The sequence below is a fragment of the Simochromis diagramma genome, unplaced genomic scaffold, assembly GCF_900408965.1.
Source record: "Simochromis diagramma unplaced genomic scaffold, fSimDia1.1 OVJJ01000753.1, whole genome shotgun sequence".
Classification (NCBI taxonomy): Eukaryota; Metazoa; Chordata; class Actinopteri; order Cichliformes; family Cichlidae; genus Simochromis; species Simochromis diagramma.
In genome coordinates, this window is record NW_024387523.1 from 5,715,611 (window position 1) to 5,738,574 (window position 22,964).

A 22,964-nucleotide genomic window follows, 5' to 3' on the forward strand; every position below is an offset into this window, starting at 1 on the left:
TCATGCATTACCTGCAAGTGGTTACTGTGTGATCATTTCACGCTAGTGGACATGCTTTTTGTCATTTTAAAAGTAGAAATGTGAGCTTTTGATTGTGGATTGTAGCGCACAGCTAGTTTCCAGGGGGACGAATGTTGACGACACACTTTAAAAAAAAAAATGGAAGAACAACGTCATCTTCTGCTGCTGTAAATCAGGTGTAACATTCATCATTCCATGGAGCAGATATCTAACTTAATTCTTTGTAATTTGGTTATCGGCATATGTATGAAGTGTGTGCCGATCACACAATTCATACCATTTATAGCTCTTTCTCAATTTCCATTTTAGACCGTCTTCCTGTATAAGAAGCTGTGAGCGTTGTGTAGATGTTATATCCATGTCTTCGTAAGTGCTCTGCAGGGTGGGGGATGTACTGTGATGAACAAATAATTTCTTTGCACTTGCACTCAGTGGAAAAGGAGCTCTGCTGTGCTTCTTTGATCAAAGCTGTGAGTCGGGGTGGTGCAGCTCTGGTGGGTGTTTCTGTGTCTGAAAAGGGGAAGAAAACTGCAGGCATTAGCTTGGCTTCATGTTGATATATTTCTGTCCGTTTAATGGCTGTATCTCCTGTCTTTTTGCTGTTTCTTGGGTTTCTGTTCTAATTTTCTGTTTTTTGTAAGGCCAGCTTTGATATTAGAGTGCGGGGGAAAGGGAAATGAGTTAGCATTTTGCATTTCCCCTTTCCTTCATATCTTGTTTGGTTTTCTTGTGTGTAGTTTTCTTGTATACTTTTAGGAATGCTTAAAATAACATCTGGTTTTAACAAAGCCTTTTAATAGTTTCATTGCCCCCACTTGTGAAACTATTCCATGTCCCTGATATGGCAGCTGGTCAAAAAGTACAGCCTGAAATGTTTAGATGTTTAAAAACGTCAGATGGTAAAGATTTATTCTGATGATAAGTTTGTGGAAGTAAACAAGAGTTAAGAGATTGTGAATGATGAGCTTACACTCACCAGCTACTTTATTACATACATCTATTTAGTTGCATTTTAAACCATGACTTATCAGCAAATCAAGTCCATGCATTTGTGGATCTAGGTATGGTTAGGATGACCTGCTCAACGTCACACTGAGTATCAGAAAGGAGAGGAAAGGTGATTTGAGTCACTGAATGTGGCATGGATGTTGCTGCCAGCTGGGCTAGTGCGAGTTTTTCAGAAGCTACTGATCTGTTGGGATTGGATTTTCCTGCACAATCATCCCGAAATAATAAAAAAAAATATATATATATCTAGTGATTTTTAGAGCGGTTTGGATAGACTGCTTCAAGCAAGGTTTGGACCTTGAAGCAGATGGACTACAGCAGCAGAAGACCATACTGGGTGCCACGCCCGCAAACTAAGAACAGAAAACTACAATTCACAATGACCTCATCAAAATGGACAATGGGAAATTGGAAAAACGTTGTCTGGTTCTGATGAGTCATGATTTGTCCTGAGACATTTGGATGAGGATCAGAATTTGGCATAAATAACATGGGAAAAAAGATGATTCTGATGACAGCATGAAACCATCCTGCTTGGTATGAACAACTATGGGTGGTGCTTTGAGTAGACGATGTTTGGGATGTGGTGAAACAGGAGATTTTCATCATGGTTATGTAGCCAACAAATCTGCAGCAACAGTGTGATGCTACCATCTCAATATGAACCAAAATCTCTAAGAAATGTTGCCAGTAACTTGTTGAATCTGTACCACAAAGAATCAAAGCATCTCTGAAAGCAAAAGTGGCTCCTAACCAGTACTAGCAAGGTGTACCTAATGAAATGATTGAGTATAATTTATTTGGCCACAGCAGTGTCAAGATCTTCTCATGATGTTACAGGAAAATAAAATGCCAGCAGCATGTAATCTCCCTCATAGTTGCCAATCACTCTCTTATTGATCCCCCTTTTCCTGCCAATAATCAGTGTGATTCACTACTCTGACGTCCCTCCAAGCATATTTGAGAATTAACTGCCAAAAGAGCAGCGAGGAGATGTAAATCCTGCTGACAAGCCATTTCCTGCAGCACAATTGTTAAATCCATTAGGAAATGGTAGTGTTTCTGTTGATGTGGACAAATGTGCTTGACTAAGCTCTTTTTAAAGTGCAAATATTGTTATGGTGGTGATTTATAGCGAGCTCTATGTTGTTACAGATGTCTGCTCCTGAGTGCACGTACAGGTTTCTAGAGATAGAAAGTTTGAACATGAATTCTAATTCAAGTATGTATAAAGGTTTAAAATAAACAGCCGTGGTATATTTAGAAGCAATAAAACCCTACGTGATGACACGTTCTCTGATATTTTAAGGGCGGATAACAAAATCGACTGCAGATGGTGATTTGTTTCATGATTGCATTGAGTGAATTGATTTGTCCATTAAAGGTATTGAATGTCTTTGCCAACAAAGAATCCCACCCCAGGGTACTGTAATATCTAAACTGAGTAACAAAGGCATTCACATTCATCATGCATTAGCACATATTACTGAGCATATTCAACTTCCTGTTCTGCTTGGTCACCATGCATTTAGTGCCCATGTTGTATCTCTGTGTGAGCCTTCCAATCTGTTTTTTCCAGCACACATTTTTCTTTCTTTTTTCTTTTTTAATCATGATGTTGGGTGTCTTTTGAAGCCCTCCAGTTTCACATATCACCTGAAAGTGACAAAAGCCCACATAACAGATTGTGAGCCATATGTACAGCCTGCATTTTAGATACTAAGGTACTGTAAAATATTGTTCATGAATCCAATTTGATACTAGTTGGAAATTAGATTTACTGTCTTAGATTTTACTGCAGCCAAACTAATCATCTTTTCATTTGGTCGGCGGGCTGCTGCAGCCTCTTGCGTCCAAAGGCGAAAAGGTCTCTGTGGGCCAAGACTCTGGCCCTGCAGGTCGGTATCGGCTTATCAGCAGAGAGAGCCCACGAAAGCTCGGACTTTGCTTTCTTGCGCCATTCATCATATCAAAAGTCTGCAATGTGGTTTAGCTGGACAAGCGAAGACTGCCTGGAGGGGGTCAACAGTGAATGCCTCCATTCTGCTGACTGCACAGGGGATAAGACTTGATACACTGCTGTGAGCTCAACATGCAGCGCGTGAGGCCGACGAAGACAGCCCTGGATATAAAGTGATGCAGGCAGATTGTTCCCTGGATGGCTGTGGTCGGCATAAATCTCCAGCCCCCCTGATGGAAGGGGACAAGACTGTGAGCAAGGATCAATTTTCAGACGGCAGCGTTCCCCATGTGCTCGCTGGAGCTGAGAGGGTTCATGGGGAAAAATGCATCCTGTGAAGGATGGAGCAGTTAGCAGCTCAAGCAGCTAATGAGTTAGGAAATTATGATATATGCGCTGTTAAAGCAGTGGTTTTTGAATACGCTGCTCCAGTTTATCTCAAGATTTTAAATCAGCCTTCGCGTCAGTGTGCTTTGCTTGTTACGTCACACACATGCTTGTTTTGCTTTCAAGGGAAACTTTGTCATGACTCACCTGAAGTGCGAGTATTTTAATATCTTTTTAAGGCAGCTTGTAAAACATTACATTATTCAGCATCCCTCATTTCATTTGTTAGTTAGAGCTTGACCTGGTGTCCGTGCCTCCAGCCATAAACTCAAACTGCTTTGTTTTGAGCTCTTTTAGATTAATGAACAGATGCAGGCAGCATGAAAAAAGCCTAAAATGCATCCAGGAAGGAGGGTTGCCATTCACTGTCCATCAGGGTCTCAACAAAAAGGTGCTCTTTGCATTCATTTGCTGCTTTTATGCATTCATACACCCCCACCCCCCTCCTTCCGTTGCCCCCTCTAATATGCTTGTATTAGTCACGACCCACCTCCTTGAAAGCTGGGAACCAATCAGAATGACCATGATGCAAATGGAAGAAAGAGGCTGGGAATATATGGAAAACCCAGTTTCCCAGTGTAGCTCCAGAGATGTGACAGAAAAACAACAATGAAAATCTGATTTGTGCAACACTTGCTGGCCTCAGTGTTTCTATCAACATTTTTGTCAATAAAAATAACCCCACAAGCAAAAAAAAATAATCAATAGATTACTTCATGACTTGACCGACTTTATTTTAAACAGACACACAGTTTTGAGTTCACTGGACTCATGTGTGAGTCATGTTTCAAACGTAATGTTTAGTCAGTTGACAAAGATTGATCCGCAGCATTTCTGTTTGCGTGTCGCACAGTTTGAATGACTTTCTGCTTAACTAGGAGCCAGCATATGTTTGAGGATCACACATCAATAAATGCTGAGGTTGTAATGATAAATGGAAAGCAGTGTCTGTTCAGCAGATGTTGGTTTATTGTGGTAATGAACATTTTTGTTTTGTTTTGTTATTTTTTTTTTTTTCTTTAGTCATTAGAGAAATGATCCTTTGGTGTTCTGCGCTAATATATCATAGATCTGATATGAGAGCTAGCATCTCATCTCAGCTTTTCCTAATCATCTAAAAGGCCTGCATAGTCCTAGGAAACTGATGGTTATGTTCTTTTCTTTATACCTTTTTTATCCTTTATTTAGGTGAGTAGTGAAAGCTGGGAAAGACATGCAGTTAATGGCCTCAGGGTGGATTTGAACCCGGGTTTCTGCAAATGCTTAAAAAAACGGATCACGAGCTTAACCTGATGGGCAACAATGGGGGCTCATATTTTCACCTTTTAATTAAATAATGATGCAGATACATTGGTAAAGGAAGTTGATGCGTTTCCATTAAACTGTGGGGGATATATATTCATAACAGGTAATAAGAATATAACCTGTTATGAAGAAAATAGGAAACGGTGCCAGTGTTTGAAACATTAAGTAAACAGCTTTTCTGAGACACCCAAAAGACACATGTGACATGGAGTGGATAGATGGCGCCTTAAAGTTCTATTTAAGATTCATATAGAGAAAAAAATTCCAAACCTTCCTAGCCCCATGTGGAAAAATAATTGCACCCCTTTGCGAAGTCGTGAATTATCTGCTGAGACCTGTTAAGTCAAAACTGTTACAATGGTAGATGTTCATATAAAAATGGCCAAAGTTTCCAATAAAGCGTCAGTGAGTGTATGTACAAGTAATCAATATGAACCCAAAGCTCAGGCTTCAGACAGTTCCACGTTTAAAAAAAGTTATTTTGTCCTGATCTGCATGATGTCACAAAGAGGGGATATCATCAGAGACGCCATGATAATTCAACATTTTCATGATGCTTAACTCACAATGCATTGGTAAGTTCTCAGTCTCTTCTTCTCATGTCACTTGTTTTTATTGCTGCAAAATGGGAGCGTGGCGCAGACAGCCTGATAAATATTTTTCGTTAAAAATGTTGCATGCACCTTAAAAACTGAACTCTTCGCATTGCAGTCTAGTCCAAGTTACTTGGATACAAATACCTGTTGACTGCTGTACTGTTACAGGTGTTTTTAATGTGAGACAGCAGTCAGAGTGACATAAGAGTTCTTGTAGATTTGGGTACAGCGGTGTCATTTAAAAAAAAATTGTGTCATACCTGCACTCCAGTACCTAACCAGTACCAGCAGCCCATAAAGTATGTGATGGATTCTGTTATTTTCTTTGCTCACTCTGAAATGGGCAGTAACTTGGTTATCAGCTCTCTTCTTTGCTCAATCTTTGTTTAAAAATCCAGAATAAGTCCATATGTTTGATTTGCACATGGGCGGCACTTTCCTCGAGTTCTTCCTCCGATGCATTCATCTGGGTTTTACTGGTTTCCTCCCACATGCTGACTGTCACTTCTTTTGGCCTCACTAGAAATGTTGTTGTACGCCGTACAGTGACAAATAAAGGCACTCTGTTCTAAAAGCACAAAAACAGAGCAGCCGAAAGTAGCTTTTATCCCTGATCATTAAAATCCAGCTGATGTTCAAACTTTCTGTTTTGCAAGGGCAGCCAGTCTGATGAAAGATGGCTTGAAAGGAGAGTGGACTGGGAACGGGAGCTAAAACTGAGATAAACTTGATGGTGATGTACCACTGCCCAATGTAGGATGAAATCAGATTATTTTGAACTGCAGATCATGCAGATCTACTCTAGTTGAGTCCATTAATACAAATATGGAGCTGGAAATGAGCATAATAGGTCCACTTAGGTTTGCTGATCAATACTGCAGCTCCAGTAATGGTGCAGGGAGAGTTTTATGTTTAGTTTTTTTAATATACAGGTTGAATCTCAGGGAAAGGAGGATGATACAGGGCGCCTCTGAACATGAACACAAGACAAAGACAACCGCTATTCCCTCAGGCCTCTGTGCAAAAACATGAAAAGGTCAGCCATAGCCACCCAGTGCCATTTGGGTCTGTGCTGAACTGCAGAACCAGAACAAAGTGTTAAGCAGAGCCGACGGACCAGCTTCTTGAATGTCATACGCGATCCTTTCCGGCCACAGGAAATGAAATGTCTCTGCCTCTGTTTGCCTGACTGGCTTTGCATCTTCCAGCCAGCGATGAGGGATTCAATTACCCAGTGATTGAATGCGATTCATTAATCACAAAGGAGAAAATGTGGGGTTTAATTTCCACGCCTCGGGCTGTGGGTTCTGCTCAAGATGACCGCGCTAATTGCTACCATGAGTAATTTGGAATCAAGCTTGCCGGCTTGATGGTGCTGAAAGCAGGCGTTAATGTAAATGAAGGGCTGTTCTTTTTATTTTTTTAATTTTTTGTTCACGAGTGCTGCCTGAAGAGAGATGTGGTGAATAATATCCTGCAGGCATCATTACATGGGAGGTGAGATATGTTAAGGGTGTTGAGTGTTATTACGGCAGCTCTCTTTTTGCTCCATTTCACATACATTCATGTCCCCCGCCTTGTTTTCCTATTCTCTTCCACATTCTGCACAAAGTTTGTGCAGCAGGAATATATAAAAAAAAGTTTTTACCAGTAAACAGATAATGAGAGCATAAAACAAAATGATGATGATAACGGTCACGGTGCTTCTTCCATTTCCCGTTCCCCGGTCTTTTCCCTGGTTCATTACTTTCTTAACTTCATTCTCTCTCTCTGCCTTTTCCTCCTGTGCAGGTATTTTGTGTTGGATCCAGAGCTGGGACAGCTGCAGTACTTTGTCAATGAGCAGGGAAAGAGCCAGAAGCCCCGTGGCTCGCTGCCTCTGATCGGCGCCTCGGTGACGACGAGCGACGAGGCTCCGCACATGTTCATCGTAAACGCCGTCAATGGAGAGCTGTATAAACTCAGAGGTATGTCCTCGCGCTGGCCTCAGGCTGCCCGTATACGGCAGAGAACAAACAGTGAGAGGGTGTGTGTGTGTTTTACTTTGGATTCCTGTGAAGTGCGGTGTAGATACTAGCAGCGGCGGGATGAATAGCGGCTTATAGGTGGCTCATAAATTCGAGCTGCAGTGTTTTTCTTTAAAGAGCAAAGACTTTCGAGGACATTTTTCTTCTTATTTGATTTGTATTACTTCATTGTTTTGGTTCAAGCCTGAGCATTTTATTTTTAGCAACACTAGATAGATGACCTCCTGAACACTACCTGCTCACGTCCACACAGAGAGATGAGTAGTCAGTGGAAATAACTGCATTTATCAGCGAGTCAGATCTGATCTGAATCAGTGTTTCATTCAGTAGTTGGAAGAGGTCAAGAAACAGATAAGAGACGAGGAATCTTGGATTTACATTCGCGACGTGACAAAAACCATGACATGAAATAAGAGCGATGTGTTTATTTAGCACTAGAACTGCCATGGATTCCTGTGGGCTGGTGGCTTTTTGACTCAATCCTGCAACAACAGCAGTTGTGTGCAAAGAAGTAAGTTCTTCAAGAAGTTAATTTGTGAATTAAAAACAAAACAAAAAAAAAGCTTTTTATACTTTGAAAAATTGGGGGTTTAGTTTTTAGTTCTAGCTTAACAAAACATTTATATCTTTTTATTACAGAATATAAAGTTAAAGTGTGTACTGGAATTCACTAATAAATAAAGATTATACCGAGCAACACAATAATAGATCTAAATCATTTAATTATTGTAGAAGAAAAACAGAGTTAAAAATGAGTTTTGGATAATGGGCTGTATTAGTTTAGCTAAAATAAAGAAGGTATAAAAAACAAAGTGCTCTCTGTGACACAGATTGAACAGGTCATTGCCCACAGTTGGCTAAAGAAAAAGAAAGATACACTGTGCACTAAATCAGTTATTGTAAAAGTACAACACAACATCCTCATCTGCCTCCGCCCACCAGACCTGCAGCTGCTCTGCTCCCCAGGCATGAAACATGTCTGATTCAGCTGTTCTGCTCTGGATTTCACTCTTTATTTGCTCTGATTAATTCCCCGCATGCTGGGCTTTCTGCTCGGTTCAGCTACAGTTCTCCACGCGCTCCATCACACACCTCCTCCGCTCTGACCTGGCTCAACATCCCAGGCATGACCCTTTCAGCGCGGCGGTAATTATTCATCATTTATCCAACTACAGTTCCCTATATATTTATTTATCAATATCATCTAGCTATATCTGGCTCATGTTAAAGCTGCCATCACATCATAATGTGTCCAAACAAGTGCGTTGCTAGGCAACCCGGCATTCTGCAATTGCTGTTTTACATGAATTTCTATTGGGTCAGAATGACACCCGATGTCTAAGTTGTCATAATTTTTTTTTCTTTTTTATCCCACACACTCCAAAGTTCATTATATGATCAATAAATTCAAATTCAAATTCAAATTTTATTTGTCACGTACACAGTCATACACAGTACGATATGTAGTGAAATGCTTGGACAACTGCTCAATAAACCCGTTTTAGGGAAAGTCGTGAGATGGCAGAGTTTTCATTTAACAGAGTTACATATGTTTTAAAATGCCAAGAGATCAGAATGACCCTCAGTTCTAGTGTTGGTAAGTAAAGTAAACAGTTTCAGTTCCATTATTTATTGATTCATTTCATCGATAGCAGTGCTGTCTACAGAAGTTCCAGTATGACCTGATGTTGCCTTTTTCTCCGACTTTTTACTAAATCTGTTCAACACTTAAGACTTATATAATTTCTAGTCTTTAGTTGATTGTCTAGAAACTATATAAGTGTGAAGTCATGAACAGATTTGGACACAATAAATCATTTAAAGTCTTTAGACTTTGATGGACATTTATTTAGTCCGTATTAATTCGGTGTCATCCACATGGACATTGAGCTTTGTGGATAATAAAACACAACATTGCTATTTTATATCAATTCAATTAAATGTAGTTCAGTTTTCTTTATATAGTGCCAAATCACAACAACTGTCACTCCCTTTTCGATTATAAAGACTTGACCCTAAAATAATCGAGATAAAAATCCCAGAGATTAGGATGACACCCCTATAAGCATGGTCTTGGCGACAGTGGGAAGGAAAAACTCTCTTAATAGGAAGAAACCTCTCGCAGACATCTGCAGTGACCAGTTTGGGTTGAAGGGAAAGAGATTCAATTTGTTAAGTTACTTGTCATTCATTTATTTACAGTCAATAGGTGACTCACTCTCATTCTTAGAGTGCACTCTGTTGTTTACACTGTAAACATATAATAATGGTGTCAGACACCTCTGGAAAGTGCTGTGGATATTAAAAACAACTGTCCACAGTAGGGTTGGGTGATATGGCCTCAAAAAAAAATTACGTCACGGTATTTCAAGGAAATATACAGAAAGAACAAGGTTTTACTGGTGATTGCAACAGACAGTAGGATTTCATAGTGGAAACAAAATCCATCTTTCATCAATGAGCTACTGTCACTGATTTACAGACTGCTTAACTGAAAGTATGAATCTTTTGCCACAAGGTGCCACAGCCAGTGTAAGCATAAAAGTAGCCTAGCTTGTGTTTTTCAATGAAACCTTTAAGTAAAAGCAGAAAGTAACCACTTAACATTAGAGTTTAACACAAGCTAAAGTAACCTTGTAACTCTTCAGTTGCACAATGTTGTCACATAATAAAATTGAAACTTTCTTTTCTATTTTCTACCTGGGATGGTAGTATGTTGGGTCAGACTGTGTAAAGTGGATTTCCATCCACCTCGTCACACTGTTCCTGTGATATATTAATGAGTGCTCCAACAATCCTTCACCTACTCTGTCCTCCTTGGGTTCCTTAATAGCTTTTTTTTCCCTTTCTGTATTTTTTGCCTCAAGTATATCCTTTCCACCTTAGTTAGTTAGTTAGTTAGTTAGTTTTCTTGCTCACATTGCAAAATACTATGCTTTATTGGAGATCTTACCTCTGATAACTCCTTAGGTACTAAATAGTCATTACAGGGTGGCACTGCTGCTCTCGCTCTCAGACATGACTGCTCTTGTATTGTTGTGCTGGCTAGGGAGCGTAAACACGTAGCATTATCATGTCATAGATATTGCTATTGACACTATTTTATCATGGAAACATTTATGTTTTTTATGATGATATCGAGATATGACATGCACAGCCCACAGGATCAAGCTTAATAGTGGCTATATAAGTAAAAAAAATCAACTTAGGTGGTCATCATTGTTCATTTTAAATATAATTTAAAACCAATTTTTATTTGAACTGTGATGTTGCATCTATATATAGTCATTAGTTTTCATGCAAATAAGTCTGCATGCACGTGTGCCTAATCCAGATAAGAAATTATGTTTCTATGGCCATTCAATAAGTGAATTTACACAAAGGTGAAATGTTTCTTTAAGAAGTATTGCCGCAACATGATCCTTAAGGTGGTTACTGTGCTAAAGGCCTGGGCTTTCAATGACCTGTATCCACTTAAATAAGAGAGACTCCTTTTTCATTGTTGCTCCACTTGAGCTGCTGGAATGTCCCCTTACAGTCTTGAGGGGGAGGATATCAGAGTAACTTGGCCTATATTCTCTGAATAACTCTGTGATCCAGTGAATCAAGCTAAAAGGAAACAATAATACCACAGTGAAGAAGAAGTTGGGCTTTGTAACTCACAGAAGAGGTGTTTCTATTTCCAGTGACTCATTCAGGTGCTTGCCAAAAAAACTGCAATCCTGTCTCGACTGGTGCCAACACCCCAAACTAAACAAATGCGTTAGAGGATGGTATTGTTGTTGGGGTCAGCAACAAAGATATCCTTAAAAATGTTTGCTAAATTAAATTATATTTTAAAAATTAGCCACAAAAGAGTAAAATTTGTACTTGCAAAAGCTCACTTTGCTCAAACAGCAGGGCACAAAGTGGCTCAAATTAGCTTTTTAGTAGTCTGTGAAGTTAAGATTGGCTGGTATACTCAGTTCTGGATATTGGTTACCATGGGAACCCCTGAAACCTACTTGGATGTGGGTTGGGGGAACTTTAAGGTTCAGTCGGGAGTCATTTTTCAGTCTTTCTGGTTTAGCTGATAAGCAGTGTATAAGTCCACCAATGGTCCGAGTCCAGAGCTGTAAATGCCACCTTTATTCTCAGGATGATATCTCTTCACAGGATAGCTTTGAACGACTTGCCTTTTCCCTAGCTGCTGTAAGAAGATGCTGGATACACACAATCTGTAGCATTTCTCACACGGCTATACAGTAGCCTGAGAGTTTTCTGCCTCTAAACTGAAGCGGCTTCGTCCTTCCGTTGTCGGATATAAGGACACATGGGCCGCATGTTTTGTTGCTGAGCAAAGGTGAAGAGCGACTTGAATTTAATCATGTCTGAACGCTGAGATGAAAAATTAAGCTATTTATCATATGAAGACTCAGAGACGCGGAGCCAATGAAAGGGTCAGGTTTTTGTGAGCTGGGTACAAACTGGCTTATTAGGATGCCTGGCACAGTTTTGATTGTGCAGCTGTATAATTAAAGCACAATGTTTTAAAGCCATCATCAAGAGTTATTGTCTGATTAGTATTTGTAAGACTTGTATGGCTTCTCAGGATGGCCCCTGTTAGCTGTGGACGGTTTTGGCTGTTGTACATATTCAGCATAAATTCCACTGAATGGTAATTGGGTGTTTACTGATTTGCTTCCCTGTGGACAAATTGTTGTTAGTTATTGTTTGATTTAGACCATATGCTAACGAAAAGTGTGTAAAATATGTCAAATGTGTAAAGACTGTTGACTGCATTTAAAAAGTGCACAGGCTGTGCATGACTCCACTCAGAGGATTGTGGAGTATTATTTTGAAACCTCTGATGCAACTTTTCCCCCGTATGAGTTAGTAGACTGTATGATGTTTGTTGCTAAGAACATAAATAAAATAATATCATAATGCCACTTACTTAAAACTTGGATCTCGGATACATACAGGTTGTTGGTGATTGGTTGCTGGCTAAGTGAGTGTGGCACCAGAAACCACTTTGTGATTGATTGCTGCAGTCGCAGCAAAAAGTTGAGCCTTCAAAAAGTTGAACTGTTTTGAAATGAGTGTTGTGAGCGCAAGGAGGAAAAAAAATGCTCTGACCTGAGGATCACAGGCCCCTAATCACACATAACCTTAAGTCTTAATTCCGTTTGAATGGGTAAGGAAGTTCATCTGCTATACAATTGAGAGTTGACATAAGACAAATTACATTCATAGGCCAAAAATGGTTTTTGTACCAGGCTGTAAATGTGTTTAATTTGCTGTTAGGTTTGATGGGTTTATATAGGAGTATGTGCAGAATGGCTCTTGGTAGCAGGGAAAAAATCTGATTGGCCATTGTGATGTTTGGACTGTTAAGATAGAACTGAAGAAGCTTCTCGGATGAGAGGTGAAACGTCTTCAAGCAACTTAAAGAAGTCCAGACGCTTTTCTTTGCAAGCTCCTTTGACCACATGAAAGAGCCTTACATCAACAGCTCAGGCTGGTGATGATGATGATGTAATGATGTTTGGGGGATATCTTCTTCAGGGCTCTTAGTACCCTTAGTGGTGTTTAAGCCACATCCTTTGATGGCTTCTTCCAACAGGATAACGCGCCACATCACAACACTCAAATACTCTCAAACTGTTTTCTTGAACATGTTTTACAGTGTTGTCAAATGACCTCCAAGGTTATCTCGCTCCCAATAGAACATCTTTGGGATGGGGGTGGAACAGAAGATTCACATCATTGATATTTTTTTCTTTGGCTTTGGTTTAAACTTCTTTGGTGGGTGTTTAAAAACACAGACTACATGATCAGCTTTTCTACTTTCACTGAAGTAAACTTTTACTCTGCTACTCGTCTACGGCGAAGTAAGAAAGGAAAGGATTACATCTGTTGCAGTCCTTTAAGGGTGCGATCATTAAGGAACAAACATCATTAAAATGTGCCAATAATTGGGGAGCACTCAGTCTTTTGTCTTTATTAACAGCCACTGTTCACTTTCACATAGTAACTTTTATCTCAGAATATGTGTGACTTTTGCCTTAATTGGACGTTCTTACTCTGTTTAAAGATGACATCAAATTCCTCTTTTCTGATCAGCGTAGGAGATTAAAATGAACTGCTTGGTGCAAAAAAAAAAAAAAAAAAATAAATCGTGAGGTGCAGTAGTGTGAAGCAAGAAAAAGCAATTGTATCTAAAGTTAGCCTGTAATCACAACAACGTTTCTTTGCATATAATGCACTGGGACTGCTTTAGCAAGAGCAATCATAGGGTTCAAATGTCATTGTGCTGTGCTGATGAGTGAAGGCTGGTTGCTGGTTACTGTAATTGCCTGGCAGCTCTTCCCTCTGTTCCAGGCTTCGTCAGCCCGTCCATTTTCTTGAAAATATATGTTTAAAGTGCCTCGCTCATAATATCTCCCAGCACTTTAATCAAATCTAACTGCTCGTCCAAGCATTAATCCTCAGACTCACCATTATCATAACCAATAACATCTTTCATGACACTGTAATTAAAACATGTGTAATTAGGCGGTGGTGGTGGTGCCATGATTGAGTGGGAAGGAGGTTTCTCTTTCTCTCTCCTTCTCTCTTGATCACCTAGTAATGTTCAGATATCACTCAGCCATCTCTGTGGGCTGGATATTGACTTTTAAATAAGAGCAGACTAGGACGGGTGTCCATTGTTGCTCGTTTTAAATGAGCACACGGTCCAGCTTCTCATTTTCCTGTTAGTCTTCTCACTTTACAGGGCAAACTTTATGTATTCATCAAATGAATTGAGCTGTCAGTGTCACCTCCAAGACAAACCCAGCTAAATTTATTTCAGGATCAGTGTAATCCTCCTCAGTGAGGCAGCTACTCTTATATAAATGCTACACTACTATTTTGCATCCAGTGAGTCAGTCTCTCTCATATTTCTTTATTAAGCATTTATAATCAGTCATTTTCCAGGCCTTTTGAAGGTCTTTACAAGTTTTTCTTTAGACAGCGGCTGCTTTATCAAACATTTTCAAAGGAATTTTTTGTTTAGTTTTTTTGGATTCCCCCTTCTTTAGTTACACCGATGGAAAAATACCAAAGATTTAGTCAGTTTGTTGTTTCACTTTGATTCAGTCTGACCGTTGTAATGGAGCTACAAATATTTACATGAGAATACAACTGATGAACTGAGACTGATTTCCTAATCATTAACTCATTGGTCAATCACTTTCAGCTCAGAAAAAATTATTCATTAAGGCAAAAGCCCATTAGTCTCTGGTTTCTACATGTTACCTCCAACAAGCCAGACTTTCTTGTATTCTTTTAAAGTGAGAAATGGTCTCAGTGGAAAGGTACCTGTCAAGAAGCCATTGTTAAGGAAGTGAAACAGGGGAGAAAAGGCTGAGGCATGTCAGGTTACACAAGAAATGAATGAAAAATCGGTGGCAGTAAGTTTGATGAAGTGATGAACACTGTCTACAACCATATGTAAAATATCTGTTTTATGGTTGAAGGCTGTATTTCAGCCAGTGGCACTCTGGCATTCATAATTCTGTCAGACATTAATCCACAATGCAGTACCATCAGAAAAGGATCTGATTGTCAGCAGCCTAATTTTTCAGCATGTCAACGATCCCACTTTTATTGCTAATGCAGTAAAAGCCTACCTGGATAGAAAAACAGACAGAGCCTGGACCACAACACTATTGAAGCAGTGTGGGATCATCTTGACAGACAACAGAACAAAAGGCAGCAAACATCCAAAAAAAGAGCTTTGAATGTCCTTCAAGAGGCCCAGAGAACTGTTCCTGGAGACTACTTAAAAAAATTACAAGAAAAATGCCAAAGAGAGTTCAGGCTGTGTTGAAGAATAAAGATAGTCATAACAAATATTGACTTCCCAGCTCGTTAGAATCGTACAAACTTTGTTTTTGTTTTTTTTATGCTGGTTTTACATGTGTTTTTGGATATGCTTCAATAAATCTCTGCACCTATTTCTTTACGTTAATAAAAAGAAAAGACGAGTGACTCAAGATTTTTGCACAGCACTGTACGTATATCACTTGTGTCAGCATATGCACAGGTGCAAGGCTGGTGCTCAATACAGGTGACTAATTACCTAAAATCACAGCTGTGCTTGTGCACATCACAGATAAACATCAGATTTAGGCGCTTGCTCATCTGCGGGTAAGTCGTCCCTTTAGACAGAGTGAGTGATTTCTGTGGATGATGACAAGAAGAAGAAAGTGGGAAGCTTGTTACCGGATATTTTTTGCAGAAAGACAGCTTGTTACAGGTGTTTTTGACTGAATACTGTGTGCTCCCTGCAGGGGCGAGCAGCCACTCCCAGTGGGAGAACACACATCGAATGCGGCGTTTGTGTGATTGTCTCATTTTCAGAGTTGCCTCTTCACTTAAAGAGACCTTCTGTAGCTGGCAGATGTTGGCAGTGAAAGTGATTGACAAGTGCAAATTGAATTCTTCCTGCACTAAAATAACCCGAACCTCAATAATAACATCTCAACTTAACTTTAAAAAAGAAATCTCAGAAGATTTTTATTTGGTTGTTTTGGGTGATGATGTAATACCGCAATAATCCGATGATAAAATGTGGCCGCCTTGTTTTATTCTCCCTAACAAGGAGAGTGCTGCACTCATTTTCCCACTTAAACATCTTCTGATGATTATATTTGTGAAAAATACTCTGGAAACAAAGGGGAGTTGGTTTAGTGTCCAGTTTGCTTCAGATGAATGTGTTTGTACAAAGTGATGAAAATTACACTATTCTCAGAAATTCTCAGTGGTGCTGCATTCACTTACACATTTAACAAGCAAACAAAAAAGCTGTGTGAGGAGTTTGAACCCTGCTAACTTTCAGTCCAATACAACCAGCCCACTTCTGTTAAACGCAACATTTTCCAGTGTTCCCAAAAACTATCAGGGGATGCTTTTCCCCTGCAGAAAATCACAAAGTTTCACTGATGTTTGGCATAAATCCTTTTTTTAAGAGAGTACTGAGGACTCTCTTTTTTTTCCAATCTCCAGTAAATGAGTAGTGGATTAATGGTGCTCACAAAATGCACTGTTTGACTTGAATAATGTTCCTATCACAGTTCCTGAAGTTTTTGGTACAGCAGAGAAATGAGAATTTAAAAAGAAAGAAAAGGTTCAAGAGTGCCTGAATATCCTTAATTACTTCTGTAACAGACAAAAGCATTCCAGTGCTGCAAACTGTTAATAAGAAAAGACTTTGATCTGTTTCGTTTTAAGTATAAAAAAATAAAAATGCAGACAGAGAATCCTGTCTTCATAAATGCGGCCGCCATCAGCAATGACGTCATCAGGAACAATGGGACTTTCTAGTATTTGCAATCCTTGTTTGCTTTTAACTTCAGTGTCTGTAAACATCCCTCAAAACTATTTCTGAACAGTTTCTGATGCATAAGCTGCAAATAAATGATGTCCTGTAAGTCCTCGTTCAGCGAACCTCTTGACTGTGAGGGGAAAACTCTCTGACGGAGGTTTCAGAAAGGAAGATGTTGTTCAAGTTATGCTCCGTATTAGACAATCCTCCACACTCTTTGTGTTGTACAGCCACAGGAGCGCAAGACTCGCTCAGCCATGATGTATGCAACAGGAAATCCCACCTGCGGCATTATGACACCTGGACTATTTTCACTTGTGATATCTTGTCTAGACCGTACCTAGTGTTGCTTTAAGCTTTGGAATATTTCATTTTAATTTAGCGTTTCACTTTGAGTGCCTTAGTTTTACTTATTTCTTCTTCTTTTTTTTAAACTTTTGAGTTTTTGTTTGGTATCTTTCATATATATATTTAAGTGAGCGTCTGTAACAAAACACTTACACTCCTGGAAGTTATAGAGAAGTTAAGAAATATTCTGATTTTGACTCTGAAAACCCCGTTCACAGAGCTACCCACAGCCGGGGGGTGCATCCTTGTCAGTCAGCCAGGCAAGGCAAGTTTATTTATATAGCACAATTCAACAACAAGGTGATTCAAAGTGCTTTACAGAGACATTAAAAAACAAAAACAATAAAAAGCATGATTTAAAATTGATTTAAAAAAACAGTAGATAAAATCAGAACAGTAGATAAAATCAGTAGTTAAAATATAAGTTTTGAAATTTAAGCTTAAAAGTGTGGATTTGGTGTTTTATTCAAATGCAGCTGAGAATAGGTGAGTCTTCAACCTGGATTTAAATAAACTGAGTGTTTCAGCTGATCTGAGGCTTTCTGGGAGTTTGTTCCAGATATAAGGAGCATAAAAGCTGAATGCAGCTTCTCCGTGTCTGGTTCTGACTCTGGGAACTGATAAAAAACCAGATCCAGATGACCTGAGGGATCTGGAAGGTTCATACTGGGAAGCATCAGAACTTTAAAGTCTATCCTCTGACGGACAGGCAGCCAGTGTAAAGACCTCAGAGCTGGACTGATGTGGTCCACTTTTTTGGTCTTAGTGAGGACTCGAGCAGCAGAGTTCTGAATGAGCTGTAGTTGTCTGACTGATTTTTTTTTTTAGGTAGACCTGTAAAGATCCTGTTACAGTAGTCAAGCCTACTAAAGATGAATGCATGGACTAGTTTTTCCAGGTCCTGTTGAGACATCAGATCTTTTATCCTTGAAATATTCTTGAGGTGATAGTAAGCTGATTTTGTTATTGTCTTAATGTGTTTTTCTAAGTTTAGGTCTGCATCCATCACTACACCCAAATTTCTCGTCTGGTTTGTGGTTTTTAGGTGTATAGATTGAAGTTCTCTGGTGACCTGTAATCGTTTTTCTTTGGCGCCAAAGGCTATTACTTCAGTTTTATTTTTGTTTAGCTGGAGAAAATTGTGGCACAACCAGTCATTAATTTCCTCAATGCATTTACCAAGAGCCTGTACAGGGCCTCTGTCTCCTGGTGACATTGTGATATATATTTGTGTGTCATCTGCATAGCTGTGGTAGTTTATTTTGTTGTTCTTTATAATCTGTGCCAGTGGGAGCATGTAAATGTTAAACAGAAGGGGTCCCAAGATGGAACCTTGGGGAACTCCACATGTGATACTTGTCTGCTCAGATGTGAAGTTACCTGTTGATACAAAGTATTTCCTGTTTTCTAAGTATTTTTTGAACCAGTTTAGTACAGTTCCTGAAAGACCTTCCCAGTTCTCCAGTCGTTTGAGTAATATGTTGTGGTCAACTGTATCAAATGCTGCACTGAGATCCAGCAAAACTAAGACTGACATTTTTCCACTGTCTGTATTCAGACATATGTCATTAAACACTTTGGTCAGAGCGGTTTCAGTGCTGTGGTTCTGTCTAAAACCTGACTGGAAGGCATCATAGCAGTTATTCTGTTTTAAGAAGTAATTGAGCTGTTGAGAAACTGCTTTTTCAATAATCTCACTTAAAAATAGGAGATTTGAGATCGGCCTGTAGTTGTTCATTTGTGTCTTGTCAATATTGTCCTTTTTCAGTATAGGTTTAATTACAGCAGTTTTTAGTGGTTCTGGAAACACACCTGACATTAAAGAAAAGTTGACGATCTGTAACAGGTCTGACTCCAAAGTCTTTGAGACCTTTTTGAAAAAACTTGTTGGCAGGACATCTAAACAGCAGGAGGAGGAGTTCAGTTGACCTAAGATCTCCTCCAGGTCTTTGCTGTTAATAGGGTGAAACTGTTTGATGGTGTTTAAACAGTTTTTCAGTGGACTCTGTATATATCCTGAATATGCTGTTGATGTACCAATTGCTTGTCTAATTTTTTGGATTTTTTCTGTGAAGAATTTGGCAAAGTCATTGCAGGCCATGGTCGAATGAAGTTCAACTGCCACTGACACAGGAGGGTTTGTTATCCTGTCAACTGTAGAAAATAAGACCCGAGCATTATGGCTGTTTTTAGTGATGATGTCAGAGAAGTAGGACCTTCTTGCACTCCTCAGTTGTAAATTATAATTGTGAAGTTTCTCTTTATAGATGTCATAATGAACCTGGAGGATTGTTTTTCTCCATCTGCACTCAGCTTTCCTACACTCTCTTTTTTCATTTTTCACCAGTGTGGAGTTTCTCCATGGAGACTTTTTCCTTCCAGAGATAACCTTCACCTTAATGGGAGCAATAGTGTCCATTACATTTAACATTTTAGCATTGAAGCTATTGACGAGCTCATTGACTGAACCTCTGGACAGGCCAGGTGTTAATGGGAAGACCTGGTTAAAAATCGCACTACTGTGTTCAGTTATACACCGTTTTGTGATCACTGTTGTTGATATATTTGTGTGGGCTGAAATTTTACTTTCAAAGAAAACACAGTAATGATCAGACAGGCCCACATCAGACACAGTAACCTTCGAAATGCTCAGGCCCTTGGAGATCAGTAGGTCAAGAGTGTGTCGTCTATTATGTGTGGCCTCTGTTACATGCTGAGTCAGCCCAAAGTTGCCCAGAGTGTTACTCAGGCCTTTAGTCCCTTTGTCCTGAGGGTTGTCCACATGGATGTTAAAATCCCCAACAATAATTACACAGTCGAAATCAACACAGATCACAGACAGCAGTTCACTGAGATCATTAAAAAAGTCTGTGCAGTATTTGGGAGGCCTGTAAACATTAAGAAACACAACTTTGGATGGGGCCTTCAGCTGTAAAGCCACATATTCAAAAGACTGAAAACTTCCAGGAGATAGCTGCTTACATTGAAATGATTCATTAAATAAGACAGCGACCCCCCCCCCTCCTCTCCTGCTCACCCTGGCCTCACTGATAAAACTGTAGTTAGGAGGGGGCGTCTCGATGAGAACAGCTCCACTGTTACTTTGGTCCAACCAAGTTTCTGTTAAAAACATAAAATCAAGGCTGTGCTCAGTGATTAAATCATTAATTAAAAATGTTTTCCCAGCTAAAGATCTAACGTTTAATAAAGCCAACTTAAGTGTTTTAGAGGTATTATTTGCCCCCTCGTGTTTGGGAGCGGTCAATGTAACTTCAATTGCTCTGTTGAGGGCGGGGCTCAATGGCGAACCTTTGGTTGCTCTGGTGGGGGGTTTATGGGGGACAAAAATGGATTGGACCGGGGGGTAGATCTGAGCCCAGCATTGACCCACTCCATCATCTCCTCAGTGAATTTCAGGTGTGGCGAGGAGGGAGAAGGCCTGTCAGAGGTTTGGGGGACAGGGGAAGGTCGTGGTCCTTGGTCCTTGGTCCTGGTCGTTGGTGTTGTTGAGAGAGTTGGAGGCAAATAGGGACCCCTCTTCTTGCCTCTGATGTCTCTCCTTTCTGAAGCTTTTCCGGCGTGGGGGCAGATGAGGCTCCTCCTCAAGGTTTCTGCTGGGCTTTGTCTGTTCTTGGAGTACTGTTTGTTCCTCTTTATGAGATAACTCCTCGTTTATCTCAGCCTTGGCACCAAGCACAGATGGATGACGTATGGAATAAAACAAGTTGAAGGTGAACGGTTTCTCCCCTGACTTGTTAAAATTAAATCCATTTGCTTTAAACAGATGCCTGTGTTCCCAAAAAATATTAAAATTGTTGATAAAAATGCACTGAGTGGTCAGCACATGCTGATATAAGCCATTTATTCAGTGCAAGGAACCTGCTGAATCTCTCGTCTCCTCCAGCAAACTTTTCCCACTTAGTTTTGCTGGTGACCTTAACTTCTTTGGCCTGTGGAGATAACGCTGTGTGGATTGTGGTCAATAAACAGATTCTTGTAACCTCAGTGCAGTTTTGTACCCGAAGCTTAATCATTTACAAATGTGCTACAAGTGAGTATTTATCCATTTGTATCACTGCAAAACAACAATAATTCAAATAGTTTGACATTTTCAAGTTAAAAATACATAGCAATTAAACAAAAACAGATAAATGTGGCCTTTATTGCACATTAATCTTGAAATTTAGAAACGTTACAAAAAGTTAAAGAAAATACATTTGACTTTTTTTTTCTGGTTTTACATGCAGCGTCACGTATTTTAATACAAGAAGCACTCCAAGAGCGCAAACCTCCACCAAGCTTACTCACTCTTGGGAAGTATTCACTGTGAAGGGAATAGCATTGTACTTGGTACATTATGTAGAAGTGGGTGATAGATAACAGGTGTTTGTGAGGATTAAACTCCATAACATTATTCTCCAATATATTTCTCTTTCTCTTGAAAATGCTTTTTCGGTCAAACTGGCAAAAACGTCGATGTCAAATGTAAAAGTGAGATGACATGATATGTTGATGCAAACAATAATGTGATATATGAAATTCCCATATACAAGTATAATTTCTTCCAGTTCTTATGGTTTTACCTTATATGACCTTGAAGAAGAGGTCAGAGTTAATAATCAGATATTTAGAATTCCCGTATGTCATTCCCCATATAAATGAATGTTTTCAATACAAACAACTGCAGTAAGAAGCATAGTTTTAAAAAGGATTCACTTTTACCTTCAGATCAGCTCAGAGGTCAAATATCACATGATATTTGAAATCCTTACACAGTACTTTCTATCTGTTGACAACACACAACACACTTGTAAGAATCAGTTTCTAAGTTATGAACCTTTTTGTCAATTTGTGATCATTAAATTATTCAGTTGACCTTGAACACCTTGGTGGATGTCTGGCAAATGTCGATATATTAGCATTAACATGATCCCACTCCACACCTACACCTAAACTACACCTACACTGTTGTATCAGAATGAACTCTTTTCGAGCTATTGTGTTTGCAGACACAATGGCATGGATGCAAACACCTCCAAAAACAAGCCTTCTTGGTGAAGGTAATGATTTTTTTTTTTTTTTGTATTACTATGATGAGATTAACCAGTAAATCCAGAACGCCAGGAATAGGTTAACAGTTGCCCAAACCACTGCTGCATTTTCCTCTTGCCAGCACTGAGGACACATCCATTGCCTTTGAAATAGTTAGTTGGCACCTCCTGGGAGCCTGGGTTGAGATGGGAAGCCTCATTTTCTGATTGAGGAGCAAGTTTGATTAAAAGTGAAAAAGAACGCGTAGCATGACTTCACACATTGTACGTGTTTAATAAAACTGGCACAGCGTTCGTTCAGATGTCAGCGCTAATCCTGTTGGCATGCTATAGCTTATTTTTGATGCGACTGCTGCTCTTCCAGAGCATTTTGGTTGGAGCTTGTGATCTTGAAATTTTATTCTCATGCTGCAGATGTGCCAACACGAATAGACTTCTGACAGAAACTTTTTGGCTCGGTGGCTGGCATGAAATAAGGAAACCTTACACTGAACCAAGTGCCGTGCACTGAACAGTCCGGAATAAATATACATACCTTTCGAGGCTGGCACCTGCTGCTTCAGACACATGTTTAATTCAGCGTGTGCAGAGTGGGAGTGCTGTTCTGGTTCAGGTTCAGCTGAGATTTATAAGTAATAAAAACTTTAGTTATGCCTCAGTTTACTTTGTGCTTATGTGCATTTTATATTTTCTTCTGACAGTTATGTCTTAGTAAGAGTCACTAAACGCAGCAGAATATTTGAAGTTGTGAGGGATGTTCAGTTTGAACTTTCTCTGTGTGTTTTCTCTCGCTGTTCTGGCTCATTGAACTCAAAACATTCAGAGTTCAGAGTAGTAGTTTAAATCTGAATGAAGCCCATCTTTCTGGTAAACTTGAAGCAGTGTTTACGCTGTGATCTATAAATAAGT

At 39.5% G+C, this 22,964-nt stretch overlaps 1 protein-coding gene across 2 annotated transcripts in view; it reads left to right on the forward strand.

Annotated features, from left to right (window-relative positions):
- The window catches only part of LOC120726889 (oxysterol-binding protein-related protein 10), a 97,717-nt gene that overhangs the window by 8,925 nt on the left and 65,828 nt on the right, over positions 1–22,964 (forward strand). For both annotated transcript variants that reach the window (XM_040020909.1, XM_040020908.1), the window contains exon 2: positions 7,069–7,244. In XM_040020909.1, the coding sequence (XP_039876843.1) occupies positions 7,069–7,244 (176 nt within the window). The remainder of the gene's footprint in view (positions 1–7,068; positions 7,245–22,964) is intronic.